The following is a 23,775-nucleotide window of genomic DNA, read 5'->3' as shown; positions in this document are numbered from 1 at the left end:
AACTGTGTGCCTTTACAAATTATTCAAAATCAGGTGCAAAATTGGATTGAGTCTGGCAGGAATAATCTTGCTCCAAACTCTGGCCTACAGGAACACTGTTAACATAAGCTTATTCTTGAACTCCCAAACCTTCCTCAACAGCAATGGAGGGATTGTCTGCATATTGGTGGGTGGCTGATAAGATGAACTAGAATTTTTCAGATCAAAGTTATGGATAAAGAGGAAGGAGATATAATATTAAAAAAACTTTTGCAGGTCTCAAAGTGAATGTGCTCTTCTTCAGAAATAAAAACTAAACAAAAATCAGTGAGAATTGGCAAGTGTCTGAGGCAGGGAGAACAGAGCAACCCAAGTATGACCACTCTCTGGTGGAATGACCTACAGACAGGAAAAGTTGCTGTATCTTCAGAAATTGCCAAGTAATTGGAAACTTGATGTCTTTGGAAGCCTCTCTTTGAGGCTCTTAGAACAGCACTGTGGAGATGATGAGACTTTGGTGTCATATAGAAATACAAATTTGAATACACCAAAGGCTCCATGGGATCCAAAAATTTTTGTTTGGCAGTCTACATTAATTATGAAGATGAGCTCAACCAAAGTTGACTCTATTATTTCACTTATTGCAATAGGTAACATCTCACTTTTTTCTCTTTGTTTTTTGGTAGAGTTTTGGGGTGTTGGAGGTTTTTTGTTTATAATGTCACCATCTTCTATCCTTTTCATTTCTTCTTCAGAGGACCATCAAGCCTTTTTTTTTTCAAGCTAGATTGTCTGAAAAGCTAAACAAAAAGAAAGACTGAGTAGAAAATCTTCTACATAACTGATTGAAGACAAAGCAATACAGATTTCAGATTTTGCATGAAGTGGGTTAGTTTCACTATACAATTCACTCAACTTTGCATTTTTGAAAAGCATTTCTTGGGCCACATTCTGCATTCTCTTTTCTGATGAACACTACCCAAGGAATACTAATTAGAGTGCTTAAGGAGTAAGGTAAGCAAGGCTGGCAGAGTCTGAGCTTCTATTTACTTTCTGTTATCTCTGTCCAAATGTTCAAAGCAATATGGGTGGTGACTGATTCACTAGTTAAATTCAAAACAGCATGTGTGTACAAAAGGCTGCCAAGTTTCTCATGTATACTGCTATTTGTGAGAAGCTATGCACAGACAAAAAACAATCAGCCAGTTTCTTAATTTCATTTTATATCTTTATTCCCATTGTAAGTACTAACAATCACCCAAAAAGCATTTAAATTTGGTTTGGATACACAATAGCATTAATCACAGTCTAGTTTCTTTTCTTTTTTTTACTGCAGTTTTAGTATTTTGTGATCTGTTTTAGTAGTTCTGTTGTTGGTGTATTTGCTTCCAGCAAAATGGACTTTTCAGTGTTTGTAGATTATTTTAAAAGATTGCTAAAGATTAAAAAGCCATAATGCAATGATTAACAGTACATTAATAAAGCTTATTATCTTCCATTTAGGATTAGTACTAAGTATATTGGATGACCGACCCAAAATTTACTTTTTCTTGTGCATTGTCTGTTCTCTTTTCAAAATAAATCCATAAACAACTATAATATATTTTTTTTTATTACAGCACTTCATTGCGGTATCATTTTTAATTGGATTGAAATCCTCTTAGGAGAATGAGGTAAGTAAAACAACCTTAAAAAATAAAAGCTCTGTTTAAGCAAATGATGTTGCACAAAAACCAATGTTAATGCAGTATCACAGTGTATAAATTAGAGTGGATAGAAAACATGAAGGGTTTTCTAAATTCACGTTATTATTTGCGGAAAACACATCACAGATTGCATTTTAGTCTTCAAGCAAACAAGAATAACAAAATACAGTCAAAGAGACATCTTTCATCATGTCTTTTAAAAGCCTGTGGGACAAATTCCTTCATCAAATTTATTAATGTAAAAGCACATTCAGAAAACTTATTTGTGAGAGCTGTCCTGTTAAATTATGAATACCAGTAATAAATTCTTTAGTTCTTCATTTACTTGTGTGCTCTGCATATGAACAGACATGAATATATGTATGAATAAAATATGCCTATTGTATAGCCATACACAGAGCTAATGTGAATGCTTATGTTGTACAATGTCAGAAAAGGACAAATTATTAATCAAAGCAGAGAGAAGAAAGAAGCAAAGAAGAAAGCAGATGATGCACAAGAACTTTGTTAGTTATCTTTGCATGACTTGTGTGTGGAAGAAAATGTCTGCTTTGGAACCGTCAGCTGACATCTCTTTATTTTAGTTTGCAATGAAGGAAGTTTGGGACCAAGATCAGCTTCTAAAAGGGATTTAAACCAGAGATATAAATAGTCATGTGAAGGGAAAGGGACCAAGCAGGGAGCTTGTTATCCTAAGTTTTGTCTGAGCACCAGAGGGAGTGGAACATGGTGGGAATAAGTGGAGGGATGCTGTTTTTAGAGGGAAACTTGCTGAACTAACAGTGATAGACTGAATCAGGGATTCACTGGACACTTTTTGTGGGGATACTTCTCCAAGACCTTATTCCAGCCTTATCAAGAATGTAAGACACTAGCCTAGCCCCTTCACAAATTGCAGGAGAGTTAAAATTCCTGGGTCTGATGCAAAGGCAAAGACATATGTTTCAGGGACACTGCTTGTATTGTTCTTAGTGCCTGGGATACTCGGAGACACTGACATAATAACCATTCACCATTTCAACTTCCTGTCCCAGTGGTCTGCACTTGACTATCAATGCAGAGTATCTTTGAATTCATAATGCTTGTTCTCCTTGCTGCTATTTACCACATACATCTGCTAACCAGTAAGAGATGAGAATTGTAATCTTATACATGAGTTCACAGACTCCTCCTATTTCAGGTGAGCTACAGGAGCTCTGAACAATGGCACTTGGGCACTGGAAGAAGTGTAGCACCACGGAGGCTACAGCCAGAGCACACTGCATCTGGAAAACTGGGGGCTAGCACCTTGTTGTACCCATGTGTGTCTTTTCTTTGATTTGAGGTTACCATTCCACAGAGAACAGGTACCTGACCTTTCCAACACTTCCTGCAATATGCATTTCTCTTTATGGCAGGAAAGCTACACTCTGTAAGGAACTCTACATTCACTAATAGATGTTACAGCAGCAATTTTTTAATAATTTCATGTAAAATAGATGAGCGGTTCTTTAGGATTAATTTATCTGAAATAAAACTTAAGTCATGCAGTCCTGTAGTACAACACACACACACATAGTTAAAGACAATTCTGCATGAATGCTTTGGTGTCCTCTGTGCACCTTTAAAATGATCAGTACCTTAAAAAACATTTCAGTATCATTCCTCACAGTATATACCCAGTGTATCTCAGAATTACTTTTTATTTCCTTTTATACTTTATACATAATATTAGACTTGTATTTTAAATATCAAAAATATCCTATTAAATGATCATAATAATAAATGGCATAAATCCAGAGTTTTCAACAAAGAACAAAATGACTTAACACCTTTGGTGGACAGATAATGAAAACTAACATTTCCAAAAGCTACATATGATTTATGGTCTTATGCTACCAACAGCTGGCCAATAAGCTCAGGGTTTCTGTCCTTTATCAATGCCATTATAAGAGCAGCAGCAGAATTTACTGTCTCCTGAAGCAGCAGAGGGTCCTGGAAAAAAAAAAGAAAAGGAAAAATGAGGGAGTAGGGAAAACAATATGCTTTAAAAAGTGGAAAAAGTAAATATTTAAAATCAATTTTCAATTATGCCAAATTACCACATGATTGCAGAAGAAACAAAGCTCTTTATTAGAAGAAGAACTTCTAAAACTTTTATTTTAAGGAAGCACAATTTCACAGTAATAACCATTTTCTCCAGTCTCCTTGATGCAAAACTGCTAGAATTCCATCTACTCAGAGACCACCAAAAACTTGATTCTGTCACTGGCTTCCTAGCTGAATTTTAAAATCTAAAAGGCAGTAAAAATTTTGGGGTTGAAAACATGGAACAAAATACAGGATTTAATTGACTGGCATAGTTAAAGACCTGCAATTTTAAGTACCTACTGAGTCCCTTCCGTAATCTACCAACTACTTGAATTCACAAAGGCATTTAAGCACTGGGATTTCAATGGTTTAGGCTGATTTTTGTATCAAATAACTTCAAAAAGTAGTCTGGTTTTGATAAGCAAGTATAGAAACCAACACAGGAAACAGCAATAAAATGAGACATTGATTCTGTTTCTAATTGAGCACTCCAGCTCACATTTGAAAGATTGTTTTGTCTAATTACCAAGTTTTCTTAATTGTATGGACGACAAAAGGTTGGCCTTTTGCTACCAGTAAGATTTCCATTTGTGATCTGGAAAATTAGCAATAGGTGTAGTCAGGCATGGAGAAATCCCTGGAGCAAGAAATAGGAGAGAACCATTTCTGTGAAGCAACAGAGAAAAAGAAAGGTCTACAAAACTCTAGGGTAGGGGGAATCTACAAAGAGAAATCAAGAGCTGTTCTCCATAGTCATTATGGATAAAACAATAGGTTTTATCCATCCATCCATTCCATGATGGAAGCAACAGGTATAGGTCCTTGGAAGAGATTATTGGACAGATCAAGGAAACTCATCATGAGGGTCCTATAACATAAGACTCACAGTCATGCAAAATATGACACAGATAGAGCTTCCTGCCTGGGGTAGGACAATGGAGCAGTTGAATTCCACATCTTTTCACCTCTTTTTCTAAGATGCTGCACAAAGGAAGAATTTGTAGAGAACACTTAAGAAATTTGAACTAATTGCCAAAGAACAAACCGTTTCCACAACTTTTACAAAAACACAATATCAAAACTTGCTTTTTAATAAATAAGGTAACTGCTGAAGGGACCTGTCTATTCAGCTAGCACAGAGGGGAACTGGAAACTAAGAAGTTGCAGTTGAAGAAAAAACTGAAAGGGAAAAGGTGTCCCTGGAACATTCTCAGTGTGGAGATAGGTCCAGAAGGAGAGATACAAAAAATGATGAGAGGGCTGGAGAACCTGGAGAACCTCTCCTATGAAGAAGAGCTAAAAGGGTTGGGGATGTTCTGCTTGAAGAAGGGAAGGCCCTGGGGTGACCTTATTGCACCTTTCAGCACTTGAAGAGAGCCTACAAGAAAGATGGGGTGAGACCTTTTACAGGACAAGGGACATGGTTTAAACTAAAATAGAGTCAATTCAGACTAGATATAGAGAAGAAAGTTTTTATAATGGGCAGGTAAAACAACAGAACAGTTTTTAGAGAGGTGGTGGATGCCCCATCCCTCGAGACATTCAAGGCCAGGTTGGTCAGAGCTCTGAGCCACCTGATCTAGTTGAAAATGTCCCTGCTTGCTGCATGGAGGTTTGAATAGGCAATTAAGCTTTCAAGGACCCTTCCAAACCAAACTTTTCTATGATTCTGTGATAATGCTCTTATTAACTTTTTTACTTATGTAAATGAAATTAAATATGCCAGTGAGATAACTGGATTGAATTAGAAATAGCTAGTTTATAACTGATTTTTTTATCATTCCTGAAAAAATGATTTTTGTATTTGCCTAGAATTTTATCCTAAATATCAAATAAGTAAATTACAATTTGTAACCTTGCAAAAGATTACACTCCTCACAAATTCATGTTGTATATTCCAATATGCAATAAATTTATTTTTAGAGGTCTAAAAACTGGTAGAATAAAAATGTTCATGAAGTGTGCCTTGCTTGAGTGACACCTTTTCAGTTAAACAAGGAGTGTAGAAGTCTGATGCAGTCCTGCTCCTTCAGAACCTTTTGTCATGGGCCAAGGGTGCAAAGGCAAACTCAGACTTCATGCTCTGGTTCAGCAGGGCGCTCACTCCCCCATTCCCCGTGGGTATAAAGAGCTGGATGAAGCACAAGGAGAGCGGAAGTCATGTGCACACCCACTCAGATGGCAAATGCCGCAGCTGCTTTCAAAATCCAGCAACGCAGTTCCTGCTATTCAGCAATGCCAAATCTCCTTGTGCCCTTCATCACTTTTTGTTCAGTTTATCTCAAGAAGCACTTCACAATTACAGGCACTGTCTTCCAATTGGGCTTCCAGCCATATCTGAAGTTGGCTGGAGGTGTATAGAATTTTTTTTCCATTTCACAAAAAGAAATAAAATACACCTGGCCCAGAATGCTCTTAATGTTTCTCCCAATAAATCTTTCCACATCCTCTGTTGGTTACTGGATTCAGTACACATTCCTTTGCAGTAATAAATTATTCAAGTTTCTGAACATAAAAGGAAACAAGAGAAAGAAATTTAACTTTCACAGGAGAGATTGAAAGTGACACCATAAGATTCCTTTAGACTGAAAAAAGCCTTTTCTAAAGCTAAATCTAAGGCTTTAGTGCTAATTTCCATGTTCTGAAGGAAAAACATGCAAAAAATTATGAGTAATATTTGGAAGGCAGGCAATGTGGCAGAGTAATGTGTACAGAAACCTGCATGCAGAAGTGGTCTAAAAACCACTGAAATTGACTGCTGAATTGAAATTTGTTCAAAACCAGAAATGTAGTAAGTGAGCAGCACAAATTAGAACTGCAAGCTTTACAGTTACTTCACTTCTAATAATCCAATTATTAATACTATCATTATAACTCTTCAGGAAACCTATTTGCCCCTGTGTAGGATAGGTCACTCTACGTCTGTTTTTGGAAATAACCAGAAGTGTTTTTCTTTAAGAGAATATATATCATCTCATTTAGGATAACAAATGTAATAGAAAATATATTCTTACTCTAAATACAGTTCCAGTTGATGGTTTAACTACCTCATGAAGTATATACTGAGGATTTCAATTAGGTAATCCTTTAAAGTATTTATCATAGGAATTATTAATTTTAGATTTGTGCTAATGGTCCTTCCCAGTAACATTATCCCATTCTGATCTCAGGGTCACCCATTCACTGAAGAATGTCCAGCACCTGGGCCCAGGAGCCAGCCTCTGTGTGCAGGAGAAATCAGTGCCATAGCAATCAAGTATGTGCTGACTTTAACTTGCTTTACTGTCACAGCCACAGTCTCACTAGAAGGAGGTAGTAAGTAACATGATGAACTGGACTCCTCCAAGAATTTCAATTTGTCTATTCTTCTGAGAATCAAGACTCACTCTCATAATAAGAATCATTATTGTAGTATCTGGTGGTCACTGTCTGGGCATAACTTAAAACTTTTGTTGATAATTTCTAGTTGTTATCACAACCATCCACTCCAGACAAACAAACAAGCAGGAAAAGTTTTTTTAGCAAAAATTTTAGCTACTGAAAGGCAACACATTGTTCAATGACTAATGAAACAGCTAAACTATATTTTAGGTATTCTTTCTCATTTCAAAATCCTGCTAGGACTTTATTTTATTTTAGGCCATCACTCTGCCTGTAAGCAGTTCTTTCCAACGTAATTTGAACACCAGAAGATTTTCTAAAGAAAATTAAAAAGAAATAAAATGACAGGATTCAACAACAACCCAGGAAAGGAAAAAAAATCCTCTGGGTCTTTATTAATTTAAAGCTAAACCAACAAGTGAACATTTCAAGTCCCCTGATTATACCCTTAAAACACTCATGGTTTTGACACTACAATGTTATTTCTGGCAACAATGCTGATTACAGCTGATAGTGCCTACAGGGAAGCTTCAATAAGGATGCCAGGACAAACTTAATCTACCACACCTAACTCCACTGCACCTACAGGCCTCCAAACCTCTTTTATATTCAATGGCATAACACTAAATCTTTCAAAAGTCTCATTATTAGTTGCAGGAAGTCAAATAATCAAGCAGAACCACGTCCTCACATGTTTAATTGCCTGACATGTTTGTCTGTATTGTAATCACGATAAAACCCAGGATGTCAGAGCAGGAGGATCAATACAAATCCTGCTGCAGCCCCAAGAGCTCTCGCTCATTCCTGCCCACCCACTGCTCAGCAAGTCCCAGGCACAGAACACCCTTTGGCACGCCAGGCAGTGAGTGCACAGCCCTGCACACACTGGACTGAGCAAGCAGGAATAGTTCTGTCCCTCATTAAAGAAATACTTTAAAAAGACTGTAACCTTTGAAGAAGACTTGGAGGCAGTAATGACTTTAATGGATTAATAACTGCAGTTCCACGTGATCAACTGGTGTGCCACGAACTCCCCCCAAACCATTGTGACATTCACTGTCTATTCATTTCATCCAGTTAATTTAAATGATTCTCCTGTAAAAAGAAAAACCAACCTCCCCCAAACATTTCTTGGCCGTTAATAAATAGAAATTTATTAACTACATTTATAAGCTAAACCCAAAACTTTTACCACTTTATATTTATGTACTTTGGAAAAGAAAGTATTCAGAAACACTGCCAATGTTATAAACCATAAATCCACATAACAGCACTTTGATTCCAAAATAAAATATCTACTTTGTCTGTTGTTAAATAGTAAAAATATTCCAATGTAACCATATTGTGTGATGGCTGTAACTCATACTCAGAATTTATTTGATGTAGAATTTCTGACTGTAGGGGTTCTCTGGTCTGCAGATTAAGACTGGGAATGGCTACAGGGACAGAGTTAAAGTTGTGTTTGGAATATGTAATCTGATATTTCAGAAATCTGCACTTATTTAAGAAACTGTGAGGATATCTGAATACTTACTGACATTTCCCTTACAATTCATTTCCTTGCTTCAATCTGTTTAGGATTTACTTTTTTTTCCCCCAACTGATACTTCACATATAGGCATTTCAATTTACATGTGTTCTAGTTAGTTCAGTTTAAGAATAGTTTGAAAAATCTACCCTTGACTACCCTTTTCAGCTCAAAAAAAGAAAGCCTCTGCAGGTATCACCTCTGTCTTGTACCGCCGAAAGAATAAAACTGCTGTGTTCCATTATTTGCACTCTGTCTTGCTCTAATATTATTTCACATTCCATTAAATGAATTTTTTTTTTAAATTAATAGAATTGTATAGTCCTGGTTATATGGCTGACAGAAAGCCTGAAAACAGGATTTAAAGACACTACTAAACTTAGGCAATATCAGTATTAACATGGTTATGTTTGTACCAGGAACAAAAAGAGGGCTGGAGCATGTGCTGGCATGCCGGCATGCTCCTGCCCTTGCTGTTCCATTGTAAGCCTGCTCCCTGGCACAGTTTTGGCTCCTGACAGCTAGCATGTTTCCAGACAATGGCTGGGCACGGTTCAGGGGACAGCACAGGCCAAGGAATGCTCCCAAGGGACAGGCTGAATGAGGCCACCCTCTTTTGGGAAGCAAGAATGTAGCCATATGGAGATGAGGCATGCTGTGCCTTTTAGCCCTAGGACAAGAGAACCATCCCTGGCCTGTTTTACTTACCAGTATGGATACAGCCTACATACCACTGGGAAGTGACATTTGAGCCTTTCTGTCCCTACCAGATGCATCAAGAATACACAGAGCCACAATCCAATAGTGCCCCCCAGACTGAGGCACAAATTGCATGTTGCTACCACATAAGCACAGTCATTAAAAAAATAAAACCTAACTGTTCTGTAGACACCTTTCCCACTAAAACAGAGAGGGAGAGAGGGATGAACACACTACAAATCAATAACTGTGCTGCAATGCACATTCTTGCTACCTTAGGGAAAAAGGCTGGAGCCAACAGAAGGAACTCGTGCACACTGCTCTTTTTCACAGCATGGATATGGGTGCACACCAGGTACACCAGGAGACACGGGCAGAAGAGAAAAGTGCTGAAACAGTCTCAGTTCTGGCAAGCATCTTAGAAAGGACTATGGTGTTTTTTACAGGGGGCGAAAAAGATTTGGAGAATGAAGGAGGAGCTGCTGCTACTTTAAAACTCCACAGAATGCTGCAATTTATACTGTTCTGGCAAGCATCTTACAAAGGACTATGGTGGCAGAGGAGCTGCTGCTACTTTAAAACTCCACAGAATGCTGCAATTTATACTAAGGCTATACCAGATCCCTCCAAAACTCACCTGACATCACATACTGAGTGTTTCATTTGCTCTAAGAGAAACTAAGTGGAGAATCTATCCTCCAAAACCTCAACACTTGAAAGTTTTTTCTTCAATTAATATTTTCAATTGAAACAGTTGTTCTGAAGAAGGACTGAGGTTCTTCCACTACCAGAAATCAATGATCTAACATGGTTTGTTGTTTAATCACACCATGAGGAATTCATCCATAGATTCACAAAGAGGCATTTTTTTCCCCCTGAAGATATGTACTGGCATGCATCTACACATTAAAGCAACCTCCATTTCTGTAACAGTACAAATTAATCTGAGGTCTCCTTTCTTCTTAAAATGCTTCCACATCACATTTTTAATCCATGTGCCAAAGGATCTATTGATAAGTGTCATCTTACACATGATATCAATGCAACAATTTATCTCAATAAGAAGATAGCTATGCAGATCGTTCTAAAAGATAAGGAAAGTATTTCTCTGAATATTTTTTAGGTTTTCTTTCAAGTAATACATAAGTAATTAAGGTAGCACTTGAGTTCAGCTAGGTAGCTGGGTTCAAAATTACTTGAGCACGTTCATAATTGAACGTCTGTATACACAGCCTTCCTTGCTGAACTAAGAAAATGCAATCAATTTTTCATTAGTGGATACACCTCAAAATAGAAATAATTTTGAAATCTAGATACTGAGGATGCAATGAGGACTGAAAAAAGTGAGTGGCACTGGAAGAACCAAGCTGTCACTGTGCTTATGTAGTTTTAGCAGACCACTTAATTAGTGAAGCCTGATAGATCTGAGTTAATTCCCTGCAGTTCAGTGGGCATACATTCATGATAATCAAGCCAAATTGTGCATAAATACATGAAACTCTCTCATACACTTTTGATCAGCCATGCTTCTTATAGTTTATACAAAGAAAATGGATAGACATCAAAATTTAAAATGATCGTGTGAATCTACTGAGAACAAACAAATATTTACATCTTCTGAAGTCTGTGAGAATTAAGTCTCTGGTGCTTTTATCTTTTCATGTAAGATTCACAGATTTAAACCTGAAGGTAAACATTACTCTCTTTTTTAAAAAAAGTCCAACAAAACAGCACAAACAAATAAACAAACAAACAAAAACTCAAATAGGATTCCTTTCCCTAGTATGATAAGAGTAGACAGATTCACCCTAGATCAGCAGGTTTAAAACATGTTCTACAGCATGTAGGTGACCAGGGGTCAGTTCCCTCCTTCATTCTCCAAATCTTTTTCCCCCCCTGTAAAAAACACTGTTTGCGTGATCATGCCAAATGATCAATAAAAGTTCCTGGACCAAAATAATTCTGTGAAGAGCTTGTTATGAAGAACACTTTCAGTACATTCAATCACTGCAGCTTAGGCAAGAGCTTTCATTCGGCATTTAGCCATTATCTGATCGAAGCTCTTTACAAGAGTGAGTGTGCCAGCAGTGACAGCACAATGCCTGTGAATCATCTTGCCCTCTAAGTTGCTCCAAAAACTACCTAATTCTTGAGCTAGCAGCCAGTTCTGCCACCTGTATGGGACTGGTACAAAAGTACTGGCAGAAATAGGCCATTTAACAGATGTGGTTGTCTGCAAAACTATATTATGTGTTTGAGGTTTCTTAAAGGGGGTCTCTTAATACAGTATGTTACCCAGTAATTCTATGGTATGAAATGTATTTATGTTAATATGTGTTACTGTGTTACCTACAGGCTCTGTGAGGTGCCACTCTGGTAACCTTGCAAAACACGCCACCAAGGTTTTTAAGCAGAAAAAAAAAAATAAATTGTTCTTGTCATCAGTACAGGAAAGCTGAAATGCTCCAGAGGCACAGGAACTTTGCTTTCTGCTCTGACAAACCTGCACTCTGCGACCTGCTGAAAACCTAAGATTTGTCTGAAATTGACTGAAGCTGTAGCAAGTCATTCCTCTGTTTTCAGAAAGCTGTGGATCAATCTCATAGCACTAACAAATTCGAGTGGAAGTGGGATTTAAGCTTCCCCACAGCAGCAGCATACAGAATCATGGAATATCCTCAGCTGAAAGGGACCCACAAGGATCACTGAAGTCCCAATTCCAGGGCCTGCAGCCCTAAAAATTACTCCATGGGCCTGAGAACATTTTCGAAACACTTCTTGAACTCTGCCACGCTCAGTGCTGTGACCACTTCAATGAGGAGCCTGTTCCAATTTCCCAACCTCTGTCCTCTGAATCTTTTCCTGCTATCCAACCTAAACCTCCTCTGACACAGCTTCATGCCATTTCCATGGGTGCTGTCACTGGTCACCAGGCAGAAGAGATCAGTGCCTGCTCCTGCACTTTCCCCTGTGAAGAAGTTTTAGCAGCATTCCCCTCAGAGTGTTTGTGTCATGGGTTCTCTGCTGTTTCATCCACTGTGAGAGTCTATCAATACTTCAATGGGCTGCAGCAGTACATTTTGCAGTTAGCCAGGAATACAGAGCTGGCCCACCACAGAAAAAATGAGTTAACAGGTGCTGGTCTCCTGCAAAACATAACACTCTGATCACACAAATCATTTACAGACCACTGCACTTCTCCAGGCACCAAGCAAAGACGGAGCAGCTACGGATCCGTATGACTGCATTTGACATGTGAGGCCAGTAGCAGAGTAAAAGCAGTTCAGCACAGTTTAGCTGGTTTTCTCCTGTTACAAACAGAGAAATGCAGCACTTTCAAGCTCTGTTTCACTTGATGACTTGTTTTAGCCCTAGCTGGCAATGAGAAGGAAGGCAAAAATGAGATTGTAGAAAAGACAGAGAGAAGTGGTAGGGAGCAAGTCAGAAGGGGGAAAAGGAAGAAAAGGAAAAATCATAGTTTTAATAGACAACTATCTCAACCCTGAAAATATTAAAAAAACCCCCCACTGCTAAAGATCAGGTGAGATTATATCCATGTCAGAGGCTCTGTCTGACAGGTAAACTGTGTCATATACTGCAGGTGAAATCAATAATTTTTTTTAAATCTTCAAAGAAGCACAAAGGTCATTTCTACCCAGTGGGATCTGGGGTCATCAGTGGAACTGTATTACAAAAGAAAAAAAAAATAAATTACAAAAAAATTCCAAAACCTACCTAATGGGAACAGAGGAAACAATACAGCACTTGTTCAATAAATTTATAGCACAACCACAAAGTACATATTTAGGTTATATTCAACACAGTATATTTCACTATTAGAGGTTTTTCCTTTCTATACCATATTGCATTGACAACATAGATTGGTTTTGACTTTTCAAGAAAAAAATGAACACAGTAGTTCACAAACATCTAAGTTGATAACGTTGTATAAGACATTAAATGTTTTTGCTATCACAGATTACAGAACTTGGCATACAAATGTGCTGCAACAGTTTCATATACTTTGTGACATACAATTTGTGATTATAACTAGCAGAGTTATATAAAAAGACTGGACAACTTTTAATTAGCGACTAACAAAATTGTAAGGTTTTTGGAAAGAATGAGTGATGCATTGACTCTCCTGGGGGGATGCTAAAAATCAGTGCAGAGGAAATGTGAGCATTTTTTTTCCTTTCTTCCAGTTTAAAGCACATTTTTCTTCCCTTCTGTAAGTGCTAACTTTATATGTAATATTAAGCATAATAGACATCCAGATCTCCAAAATAAGAAGAGGCATGTGTCCATTCAGTCATTAAAATCTTTATTATACAACTCCTACACACTGTGAATAATCTGAAATACAAGAACATGGCTGCAGTAACTAATTGATTGGAAACATTCCTTTTGATTACAGATATTTTATTTGAGATGGCTCAGAGGAAAAACCATATGGCCTTCTAAAGAACAACAACAAAAGTTCTTCTTTGGGGAAAGAAGTAAACAAAACCCAAGAGATACTGAGGGACAAAGTATGCGTAGACATGTGCTGGGCTATTGTTCACATCCAGCCTTGTGGCTTCCAAACTTTTAGGACGATAAAATCAGTTCAGTGGGGTAAGAGCCACATTCCAATCTTGGTTACAGAAATACAAACCAAAGTAATGACAGTATTACAAGCCTGGTTACTTTGCAGTTGCAGGGACTGAACTTCAACTTTAGACTCTACTTTACTTCAGGAGATCTAATATGCAATTAGTTTTAAACTGTTCTCTCAAAATTTCAAAATCGGGTTTAAAGTGACTCAAATGTCAGTGTTTTGGGCAGCAAGACACAGTGAGAGGGAGTGGTTGTTCAGAAGCTCATTGTTAATCATTTGATATCACAGACTTCCCTAATTTGATACTCTTAATTGAATCTAGCTAGTTGCATACAAAGTGGCTCTCAAGTTGCATCATCTCATAATTCTGTGAGGAGGGACAGATTGCAGAATGAATCATAAAAACTTTGTGTATAAGTTACACACTGAAATATTTAAACCCATCTTTGAATCACACCTGAATGTCCATCTGACAGCTTTCATCTTATTGCTCAGGTCCTATTTCTCTGACTGCATGTCTGTGATGTTAAGGCATAGTTTATGTCCATCTCTGTCTTTTCCTCTCTATAACTGAAGCTCTACACCCTACTGGAATGCAAAAATAGAATTTCCTTGCAATTCAAGACTTTCATGTAAGGCCAAACTAGTTTACATTTAACAAAAGAAAGCAAACTAAATGAAAAAAACTCAAACAAAAAAACCCCAACAACAATGAAAAAACCAACACAGGCTGATGAAAAAGCATGCAGAAATGAGACAAAAGGTTACAAAGACATGAGGTGACATCTCTCCTTGGAGAGTAAGAGGAGAGGAGTCAGCAGGGGTAAAACAAGTTACAACAGAATTTAGTAATAAGATTTATTCCCTTTGTCTCTCACACCAATATTAGGTTTTAACACATCAATTTTGCAGTAATTCTGATTGTTCTCAACATTCTTTTGCACAAAACACAAACTTGTTCCAGCTCCAAAGCAGTCTTAACACAGTGCATGTAATAAGCAGAAAAGGAACTTAAATTTCTTGCAAGCATGAATAATTCCATGAGCAAAGTACCTCTAAGTACAGGTATGCTCAAATACACTCAAAACTGCTGTAAATGGAGAAAGTGCATTTGCAATCTGTGTTTTCCTTGAGGTATTTTACCTACACAGTGTTTACCTACTCACTTAAGACTGGACAGTTTATCTGATCAGCACTCTAGGACATTAACTGAATGAATCCCTCCTCAGAAGGCACAAGGAAATAATAACTGCTGAAAATGTTGATCCGAACTCTCAGTTTCTCTCTTCTTTATTTCCTTGTCATCCTTAGCCCATAGTCTAAAGTCAGTGCAAATAGAGCACCTGTCCTTTACTTAAAGTTTTCAGCTAAGCAATGGTGGGAGCATATGAATTTTGAATGATTAATCCCAGAGGAAGGATGAGTCTTAAAATCTGGTTCAGAAAGCAGCAGTGAACAGTCTGCACCTAATCCAACAGACGGGGCAGGAAACTATAAAAACACACTAGGAAACCACTGTGGTAGAGTGCTCTGTTTTCACTGGGTAGCCAAGAGGAATGGGAAACACCCAACACTGTCTCTTCCCATGGAAGTGTAGATGGAAGTAAAGTCATTTAATCTCTACAGTTCCCTGAGAGGAGGATGTAGCCAAGTTGGGTCAGACTCTTCTCCCAGGCACCCAGTAACAGGACAAAGAGGAAATAGCCTCAAGTTGCATCAGGGGAGGTTCAGGTTGGAAATTAGGGAAAAAAAAAATTAACAATAGTTAAGCACTGGAACAGGCTATCCAGGGAAGTGGAAGAATCACCATCCTTGGAAGTATACAAAAAATTAGTAGACATGGCTCTTTGCAATATAATTTAGTGGGCACTGTGGTATTCTATCAAAGGTTGGACTCAATGATCTTGGAGACCTTCTCTGACCTTAATGCTTCTGCTGTGATGGCTGTTCTGAGTCTCACCCCCACTTGATCATACCTCCATTGGTTAATCAGATGGAGGACTCTCTCCTGCCACTAGCTACTGATTAAACCATGGTATAGCTGGAGGGTAAATAGCCAGTTTCCAAAAAAAACTGCTTGAGTGAAGCCCAGTGATAGGAAGGCAAAAAAGAGCACATAAGTTGCCTTGCAGCAAAACCACGGCAAACAGATAAAGCAGCTAGTAGCATTCCTCAGGGCTCACCAGTAAATCCTTATCCTCCAACTCAAAATGTATAATCCTTATAGCTGTAAGGGGACAGATGTGCTTACTTTTTGATTCTAGCTTTCTCTTAGGCTATGAGGGTCCAGCTACACCACAAAGATAGAGCTCACAGATGTTCTTTTGCATAAAAATCAGAGTTTGCCAAGACAGACTTCTCTCTCTTTTTGCCAACAAGTATCAGCCCAAATCACATAACACTGTCTATATACAAACAAAAGCACTCAAAATGAAAATATATCCAAGTGAAAAAAATTTGTAAAATAACAAAAAAAAGTGCTTTTAGAAGAAAGCTATTTTAAAGTTTTAAAAAGAAACAGAAAGAAATAGAATAAAAAAAAAGAATAAAAATGGAATGAGTCCTCTTTTAGAAGATGGATTCATTTTACCCTATAATTAAGATATTTTATTAAAAATAAGGCATATTAAGTATTTTATTAGCTATGAACACATCTTTTTTCATGAAATTAGCATTCAGTGTTAAGCCTGTTCTTCAGGTATGTTGTATCTTGAGTTGCATAACAGAAGAGACTAAGAGACCTTTGACACTTCCAATTAAACTGTTACCAAAGTTTCCTTTCAAAAATCCTAAAACCATCTTGTGCCTACTTGCAACTTAAAATATGTCTGTGACTGGCTGCACAGGCAAGTTTGTTTCCCTGTAGTACCTTCTGTATTAGGCATGTAAGAAACTATCTACAGAAGTCTCCAAGGTCATGATTAAACATGACATGTAAGAGTTTCTCATCTCACTCAGTCCTCACTTTAAAATGTGGGTCATCCAAAGCTAACCGAAATCCATGGGCTGAACAAGTGACCAGTGTTATTTTCATGGTGATGGATGGCATTAGTATTTTTCATAAGAAAATGGACTGCCATTTTTCCAAAATAATAAGGTAGAAGAGGTGATATTGTAGACCCTCTTGTAGACTGCCTGCATGTGAAATGGTTTTGATTTTCACCTTTCCCTATAAAAATTGAATATTCATCTAAGTTACTGTTGCCAGAGAAATATGATAATCATGAGACTTGTATAATTCGCTCACAAAATGTCTAAAGTATTTTAAAATATGCTAATTTTGAACACTATTTAAAACAAACTGAAGAATAATTTAGATGGTTGAACAAAATTGTTGTATTATTCTCTGAATATAGCAGTCAAAAATGAAAGCAAACAGAACACTAAGTAGCCTCCACTCTCATAGCAAAAATCTTGATAGCATCTAATCATTAGAGATCCTGGATATAATACTGCTCAAGAATTTTAAAATGTCAATACTCTATTTTGAAACTTTATAACAATTACAACATTTATGTTTAAGGGAAATGTAGTGGCTTAATTTTGTGGAGTTCTGGTCCTGGTATCCACAGTTACCAAGGAAATAATACTCATGAAAAGGTCAGTTACTCAAGTGAGAACACTGGATGGCAGAGATATGAATCCCAGCACTCACCATGTGAGCTCAGTTATGAGAGCCTGCAGAGTTATTATGTCATAGATTTGTTTGATAAAAAAGGAAAGGAATGTAGCTCTGTTTAAGCCTTATCCAGAATTAAAAACCAGTTCTGCTGTTCAAATAATTTAGGTGTTAGTTCCAACTAGAAAGCACAACTTTTACTTTTTTTCTTACTTTGACTCACTTTTATTTTTTTCCTTCCCGCTTCAGTTCACAGCTGCATTTAGAAGTGCATGTATCCTTTTACACAGGCACTGATTTCACATTGTTCATCCTCTTACTTTTTCTCTTACTTACTCTTTCTCACTTTTATTTTTTTTCCTTCCAGCTTCAGTTCACAGCTGTATTTAGAAGTGCATGTATCCTTTTACACAGGCACTGATTTCACATTGTTCATCTCCTCAGCCTGTATCGATTAGATAAATGTGTGGTTTGGCTTTTCATGGACATCCTTTAAAAGTTTCCTCCAGACAAAAGAAGTAATCTTTGACTCCATTTCCACTAAATCCTCTCTTGATTCAATATCTCTTTTGTCTTCAACAAACTGTATTCCCTTGTGCCCACTCTTGGCCTCAGCTTTTACCCTGCGTGCTCTGCCTCCATAAATCTGCTGCCTATTCAGTCAGCAAAATTATATCTGCAGCAGTACAGACGTGCCACAGCCTCTTCTCTTGACACTCCAACTTGTCCTCAGTCACAATGTCCCCTCTACAATAACTGCTGAGATTATCTTTCCATTACTTACTTGAAGCTTACCTGGTAAGAATTTTAACTTTTGCTGCTTAACACCTTTTATATTCTCAAAATGAGATTCCATTCTCCCAGTCAAACAAATCGAACAGCAACATGTTCCCTTCAAGGTTCATTAGGAAAACACAGGCTGTCTTTTGCTTGAGGTTGTTTGTGGACTTGTTCCAGTCCAAAGATGGGACTTAAAAATCCTTTCTAAGTTATAGCATTTTGATTATTTCCCACTGGTTTCTGTATACCCTTTCCTATAACCAGATGAGACACTAGCAGAAAGGATTTCCTGAACTTGTTAGGCTAATCTTCTCTTAAAAAAATATTCTTGTGTCCATGCCTCAGTGATTTACTCTTCTTATAACACTGATGGTGAAGCACACGTTTTTACAGTATATAAACTAGACAATATTATAGACAATACTATAGAAATATGTAGTAGAAAAAACTTCCTGTCTTCCACTTCCCTGATTTTTTTTTTCAAATATTTGCTCTCTTACCAATATCCTGGACAATATAAGCAATGAGTTCCATAATCTACACTTTCAAGACACAGGTCTCACTTTTATAGAGAGAATCATTAAGTCCAAACTCACTACTGAAATTTTTTATAGTTGCAATTCATATATATGCCAAGAGTAATATTCTTATTAAAAGTAAATTATCTGACTTATTCTTCCTTTTAATTTTTTCAACATACTTTTATAGGATTCTAACACTAGGATGGAAATTTGAAATGTCAGTTTTAATTTTTGTGTATTCTTCATGACCAATCTCAACACTTTATGAATATACACTGGAATTAATTTGTTCAAAGAAACTTAAAAATAAAAAATGGTGTTGTACAAAATGGCAGTAAATATCAGTTAGGGGCATTATAATATTGCAATGACATTTAAAATGATTAATCAGGAAATCTCTAAACATCAACCTAAATGTCAGAAAAAAAATATTTAAAAATTCAGAGCTATTTATAAACTGTAAATATGCCAAAAATCATCTTTCCCAAAGCATTTCTAGATTCATTCCACCTCATTAGGATGCATTTAGGGAAGTAATCAATTTTAAAAGCATTGTATATGAATCCTTGTTTCTGCAACTACCATCATATTAAGTAAATAAATCACAGAATCATCAAGGTTGGAAGAGACCTTCAAGACCAGCAAGTCCAACCATCAGCCCAGCACCATCAGAATCACCCCTAGGCCATATCCTCAAATGGATATCCACATCCAGACACCTCTTGAACACTTCCAGAGAGTGTAACTCCACCATTTCGAAACCTGGGCAACTTATTCCAATGCCTGACCACTCTTTAAGTGAAACATTTTCTTTTCTAATATTTAAATATGTGGCAACCAAATTAATATTCTGCAGTCAGTAAATAACAGGCTCTCTAAAGCCAAATCAGTAAGTAGAAGCAATCCTTTATTGTGCTTAATTGATAATGTTCTGAGAAAGCCGCCATGGACTCCAGACAATTCTCTGTGTCCTTGTGTTGGTCACTGTGATGTTATATTCTGCTTTCACTTTGGTATGTGCTTAAAGGAACCAATACTGTATTTACACAATAGATAATACATAAACTGTAATAAGTTATGACAAGCATTGTATTTCAAGACAATTATAATTTGCCTCTAGTAGATTTATAAGGCATGGAACTAAATACCTATTGAGTTGTACCACCCAAGAAGTACTGTTTTGGGCTGAAATGCCTGGATTATATTACTGATATAAAATGGAAAATAAACATCAAAATAAGGAAACAAGAAATAGACTGATTTTTGAATGACGTCATTGCATACCAGCTCCAGGACTTTAATTTTATCAAGAAGACTGAAGCTGTTTATAAAAGCAATTGCTAACAGTTACTTTTAAATTTCTTAAAAGTGTTAGGCAGAGAAATACACTTCAGATGAAAAGAACTAGAGAAATCTGATAAGCACCATTACAAAGCAGGAGTATTGCATGATTGTGAGATTCTGCCTGCACCCACTGTTTACAGTTCATGCACTAATATGATCTGATTTGATAACTTAGAATCTGAAAATAATAGTTTCCTAAAGTGCAGACATACAGAATAGTGCTCATTCATGACCAAACAGTCAAAATTCAAGAAGCTTAATTGCATGCAGTCATTAAAAAAGACAGTCCATGAATCCTCGTATTTAAGTCAAGTAATTCAGACTGCTGTGTCACTTGCAACCGTACTTAAGGTTTGTAACTTGTGGAATCTTCTAAAGTTTATTTTGGAATCAGTTCCTTCTCTTGAAAGAACTGCAAAGACATAAAAAGCATCACAAAATGCCAGAATAGATGAGTTACCTACTGCCCAAGTTGCCAGTCTCACCTTATGCAGAGAGACACATCCAAGATTCAACATCAACAGATCATCAAGACTTGGTTTCATTTATTTAATTGGATGAAACCAAGTCCCAGCAGAGGCTCTTGGCAATAACAAACTCCCTCAGCCTTACAGTGGGTAGATATGTACTTTTGGATATCACATGTAACAGACACCATGTACTTCAGGTGCAATAACTGAGGATGGCTTCTGGCCAGTGCATTGCATGGTTCTGGTGGCATCCCAAGAACAGCATCTTTCTTGGAAAGGTGTGAACATGTCTGATATGAATTGCTCATTTGTCACAAATATATCCACTGTGTTCATAATCTAAATCTTATTGGGTTTAAGACAAAGCATTATTGACAATTATTTGTACTTCAGATATAGTTTAAATTATTCTTCATAAAACATGTAAAATGCATACTTCTGTTTCTACTATAAAAAAAAAAATTCAAATACATCTTTACATTCCAGCCACCAGAAGTAGAAATCAGCATGAACAATGTGTTCACCCAAAACACATTTTGTTCACCACTTCTGCTACCTGTCTATTGTTTTCTCTCTTTGGTAAATTCTGCTTTTCAGCTGTGGCTTCAGACATCACATGAAAAGTAAAGAATGAAAACCAGAAGTTGGAACACTATTGTGAAGCTTAAATGAGCAAACTACAGAATTCCATTACGTAAATAAAAGTAAAAGCAGGAATCAGATTCCAAAGGCAATGTAAAAAAGGTGAGAAATCTGTCTTGATTAAAAACACTCTGGGTCAGAGTGTTTTAAAAATGTCCTTCTGTAAAACATAAACAGTTCTCAGTGCTTATAGGGATGAAAGAGGGATGTAGCTACAAAAAAATTTCTTTAAATTTGGACAACAAGATTGATATAATCCACAAGAAAGTCAGAATTACAAAACTAGGCAGCTCTTAACATAGTAAAATTCACTGATACATCAGATGAGAGAATCCAAAAATATGTCAGAATTAGAAACAGATTCACAGAAAGACTTAATGATTTTCAAGAGATCTTGGACATAAAAAGGGTGTATGAGTTCAGAAGTACAACTTTCAAAATCCAAGGATACCTGCAAGTCAAGTAGTTGACGTGTTTGACACTATGCCTCTGATATACTCTGCTCTTAGAAGAGCCAAACTGCTAAAACACAGAATCACTAAACCTAAAATCTACTAAAACTCTCTATATTAAGTTGTCTGACTTACTATACTCTAACATTACCTGCAATAAAGTGGGTGACTAAATCAGGAAGCTTGTTCCCCTCACACCCCTTCAAAGATATAAATGAACCTCTCCTTTCGTACACAATGATTCAGATCAGGAGCCTAACACCTACAATTTACTTAGATATCATAGCTGGATGTAATAATCAAATAATACATAATAAAGAAATTATTTTCTCTTTTTAAGATTCCATAGAGAACTTTGTATTTGTTAGAAAATCTCATCCAGCAGAGAAAAATTCTTGTGTGGAAGAGGGGCATTTAAAAAAAAAATCTGTTCTAGAGGCAAACATACCCTGATACATATATAAGCAGCAAAACACCAAACTAAATCCCACAGATTCTTATTTTTCATAAATGCTGCACTTTGACCTTTGTGATAATTTATGAAATTACTACTTGAATAGTCACTGAAAATAAAAGCTATACATTACAAAAAGTGTTGCTTCATCATAGAAATATATGTAATTCTGTGCCTGCATTAGCTGTCAGTCATTAACTGAAAACTACAATAGAATTTGATAGAATTAAATTCCTATAAGTGATACCTAAGAGGAGGTTGGAGTTTGTTTAAATTGTACTTCAAAGCAGTTGCTATAGCTCCTCATTCAAGCAGCCTTGTATTTTATGCCTGCCTTTCTCTTGCAAGCTTATTTCCAATTTCCCATTTACTGAGTGTCTGTGTAAAAGTTCTACAGGTTAAGTAACACAGGTCTTAAAGTAAGGTACACAGGTTAAGTAACAGGTCTTAAAGACCTGTGATTGTCTGTCTTCAATTTAATTTATTTGCTCACAATCTTTGTATATAATGCCAATGAGGAAATTCAGATTCCAGGCATCTTGATTCCATAGTTCGTGTAGCAAAGAAGGTTCTACAATGCACAGCATTAAGTTCAAATATACAGTGGTTTAGTTTACATTAAAAAATGAGAATTCTTAAAAGAATTTATTTTTACATATTGTGTTTTGTTATTTTCACAACTTTTGTAAACTGTATGTAGCAGATTTTGAAACTGAAAACACTGATCTAGATATTTATATCTAGTAAGAATTAATCAGAATTTGAAATATCCCAACATCAGGATGGAGACAAAACAAATTAAAAATCTTTAAAATGGAAGAAGTTTCCATTCTTCCTTGTGGTCAGTAAAAAGAGTAGCTCTGCACATTAGAAGTTTCCGTTTGCAATATTTACTACACCTATCCCCCAAGGTAAGGTAAACCAATTAAACATGATCATTTAAGAGTCCTAACATCTAACTGAGCATAATCAAGTTGAGAAGTTCCATAAGCTTCAATGAGGGTCAACCTAATATTAATGTCATTTGCATTTGCTAAATGCCTAGATTTATTAAACAAATGACAGAGCATATCAGAAAAATGAAATATGCCTGCCAGATACTGTTGCTTAATTCGTGGAAGGTATACAGTGAAGAAACGGATAAATTACACATAATGTATGTAACTCACAGATACTGCCAGTTCACCTAAAAGTTCATTTTAATAAATGAACAAAGGAGCTCTAAAAATGCCTGCTGCACTATCTGTAACTGCATGAGTTTATTGAGTCTCTTCCTAAGCCATACCTATCACACCCACTCAGTTAGGCAAAGACAGCTGTTAACAAAAAAATATTTTCCAGTTCAATCTGCTCAAACCCTGCTACCAACCAGTATTCAACAGTGCACTTCCATGTTGCCTGAAGTCAAGTTTTCAAATTGGAAGCAAACATGCTAAAGGAAGGAAACTCGACTCTTCCTGTGCCATACCGTGTTTCCCCATACTTCCAAGTTGGAACCTTTTCTCAGGAAATAATTTTCATATCCCTTGT

General features: G+C 36.7%; 1 protein-coding gene across 2 annotated transcripts in view; it reads right to left on the bottom strand.

Annotated features, from left to right (window-relative positions):
* Window positions 1–1,189: 1,189 nt before the first annotated feature.
* CRPPA (CDP-L-ribitol pyrophosphorylase A) overlaps window positions 1,190–23,775 on the bottom strand; it is a 108,333-nt gene continuing 85,747 nt past the window's right edge. For both annotated transcript variants that reach the window (XM_039711081.1, XM_039711073.1), the window contains exon 10: window positions 1,190–3,659. In XM_039711081.1, the coding sequence (XP_039567015.1) occupies window positions 3,555–3,659 (105 nt within the window). In that variant the 3' untranslated portion in view covers window positions 1,190–3,554. The remainder of the gene's footprint in view (window positions 3,660–23,775) is intronic.

This window comes from Passer montanus, unplaced genomic scaffold, assembly GCF_014805655.1.
Source record: "Passer montanus isolate IOZ18808 unplaced genomic scaffold, ASM1480565v1 scaffold10, whole genome shotgun sequence".
Taxonomy (NCBI): Eukaryota; Metazoa; Chordata; class Aves; order Passeriformes; family Passeridae; genus Passer; species Passer montanus.
The sequence above is the reverse complement of the archived record's forward strand: the minus strand, read 5'-3'. Positions and strand labels throughout refer to the sequence as shown.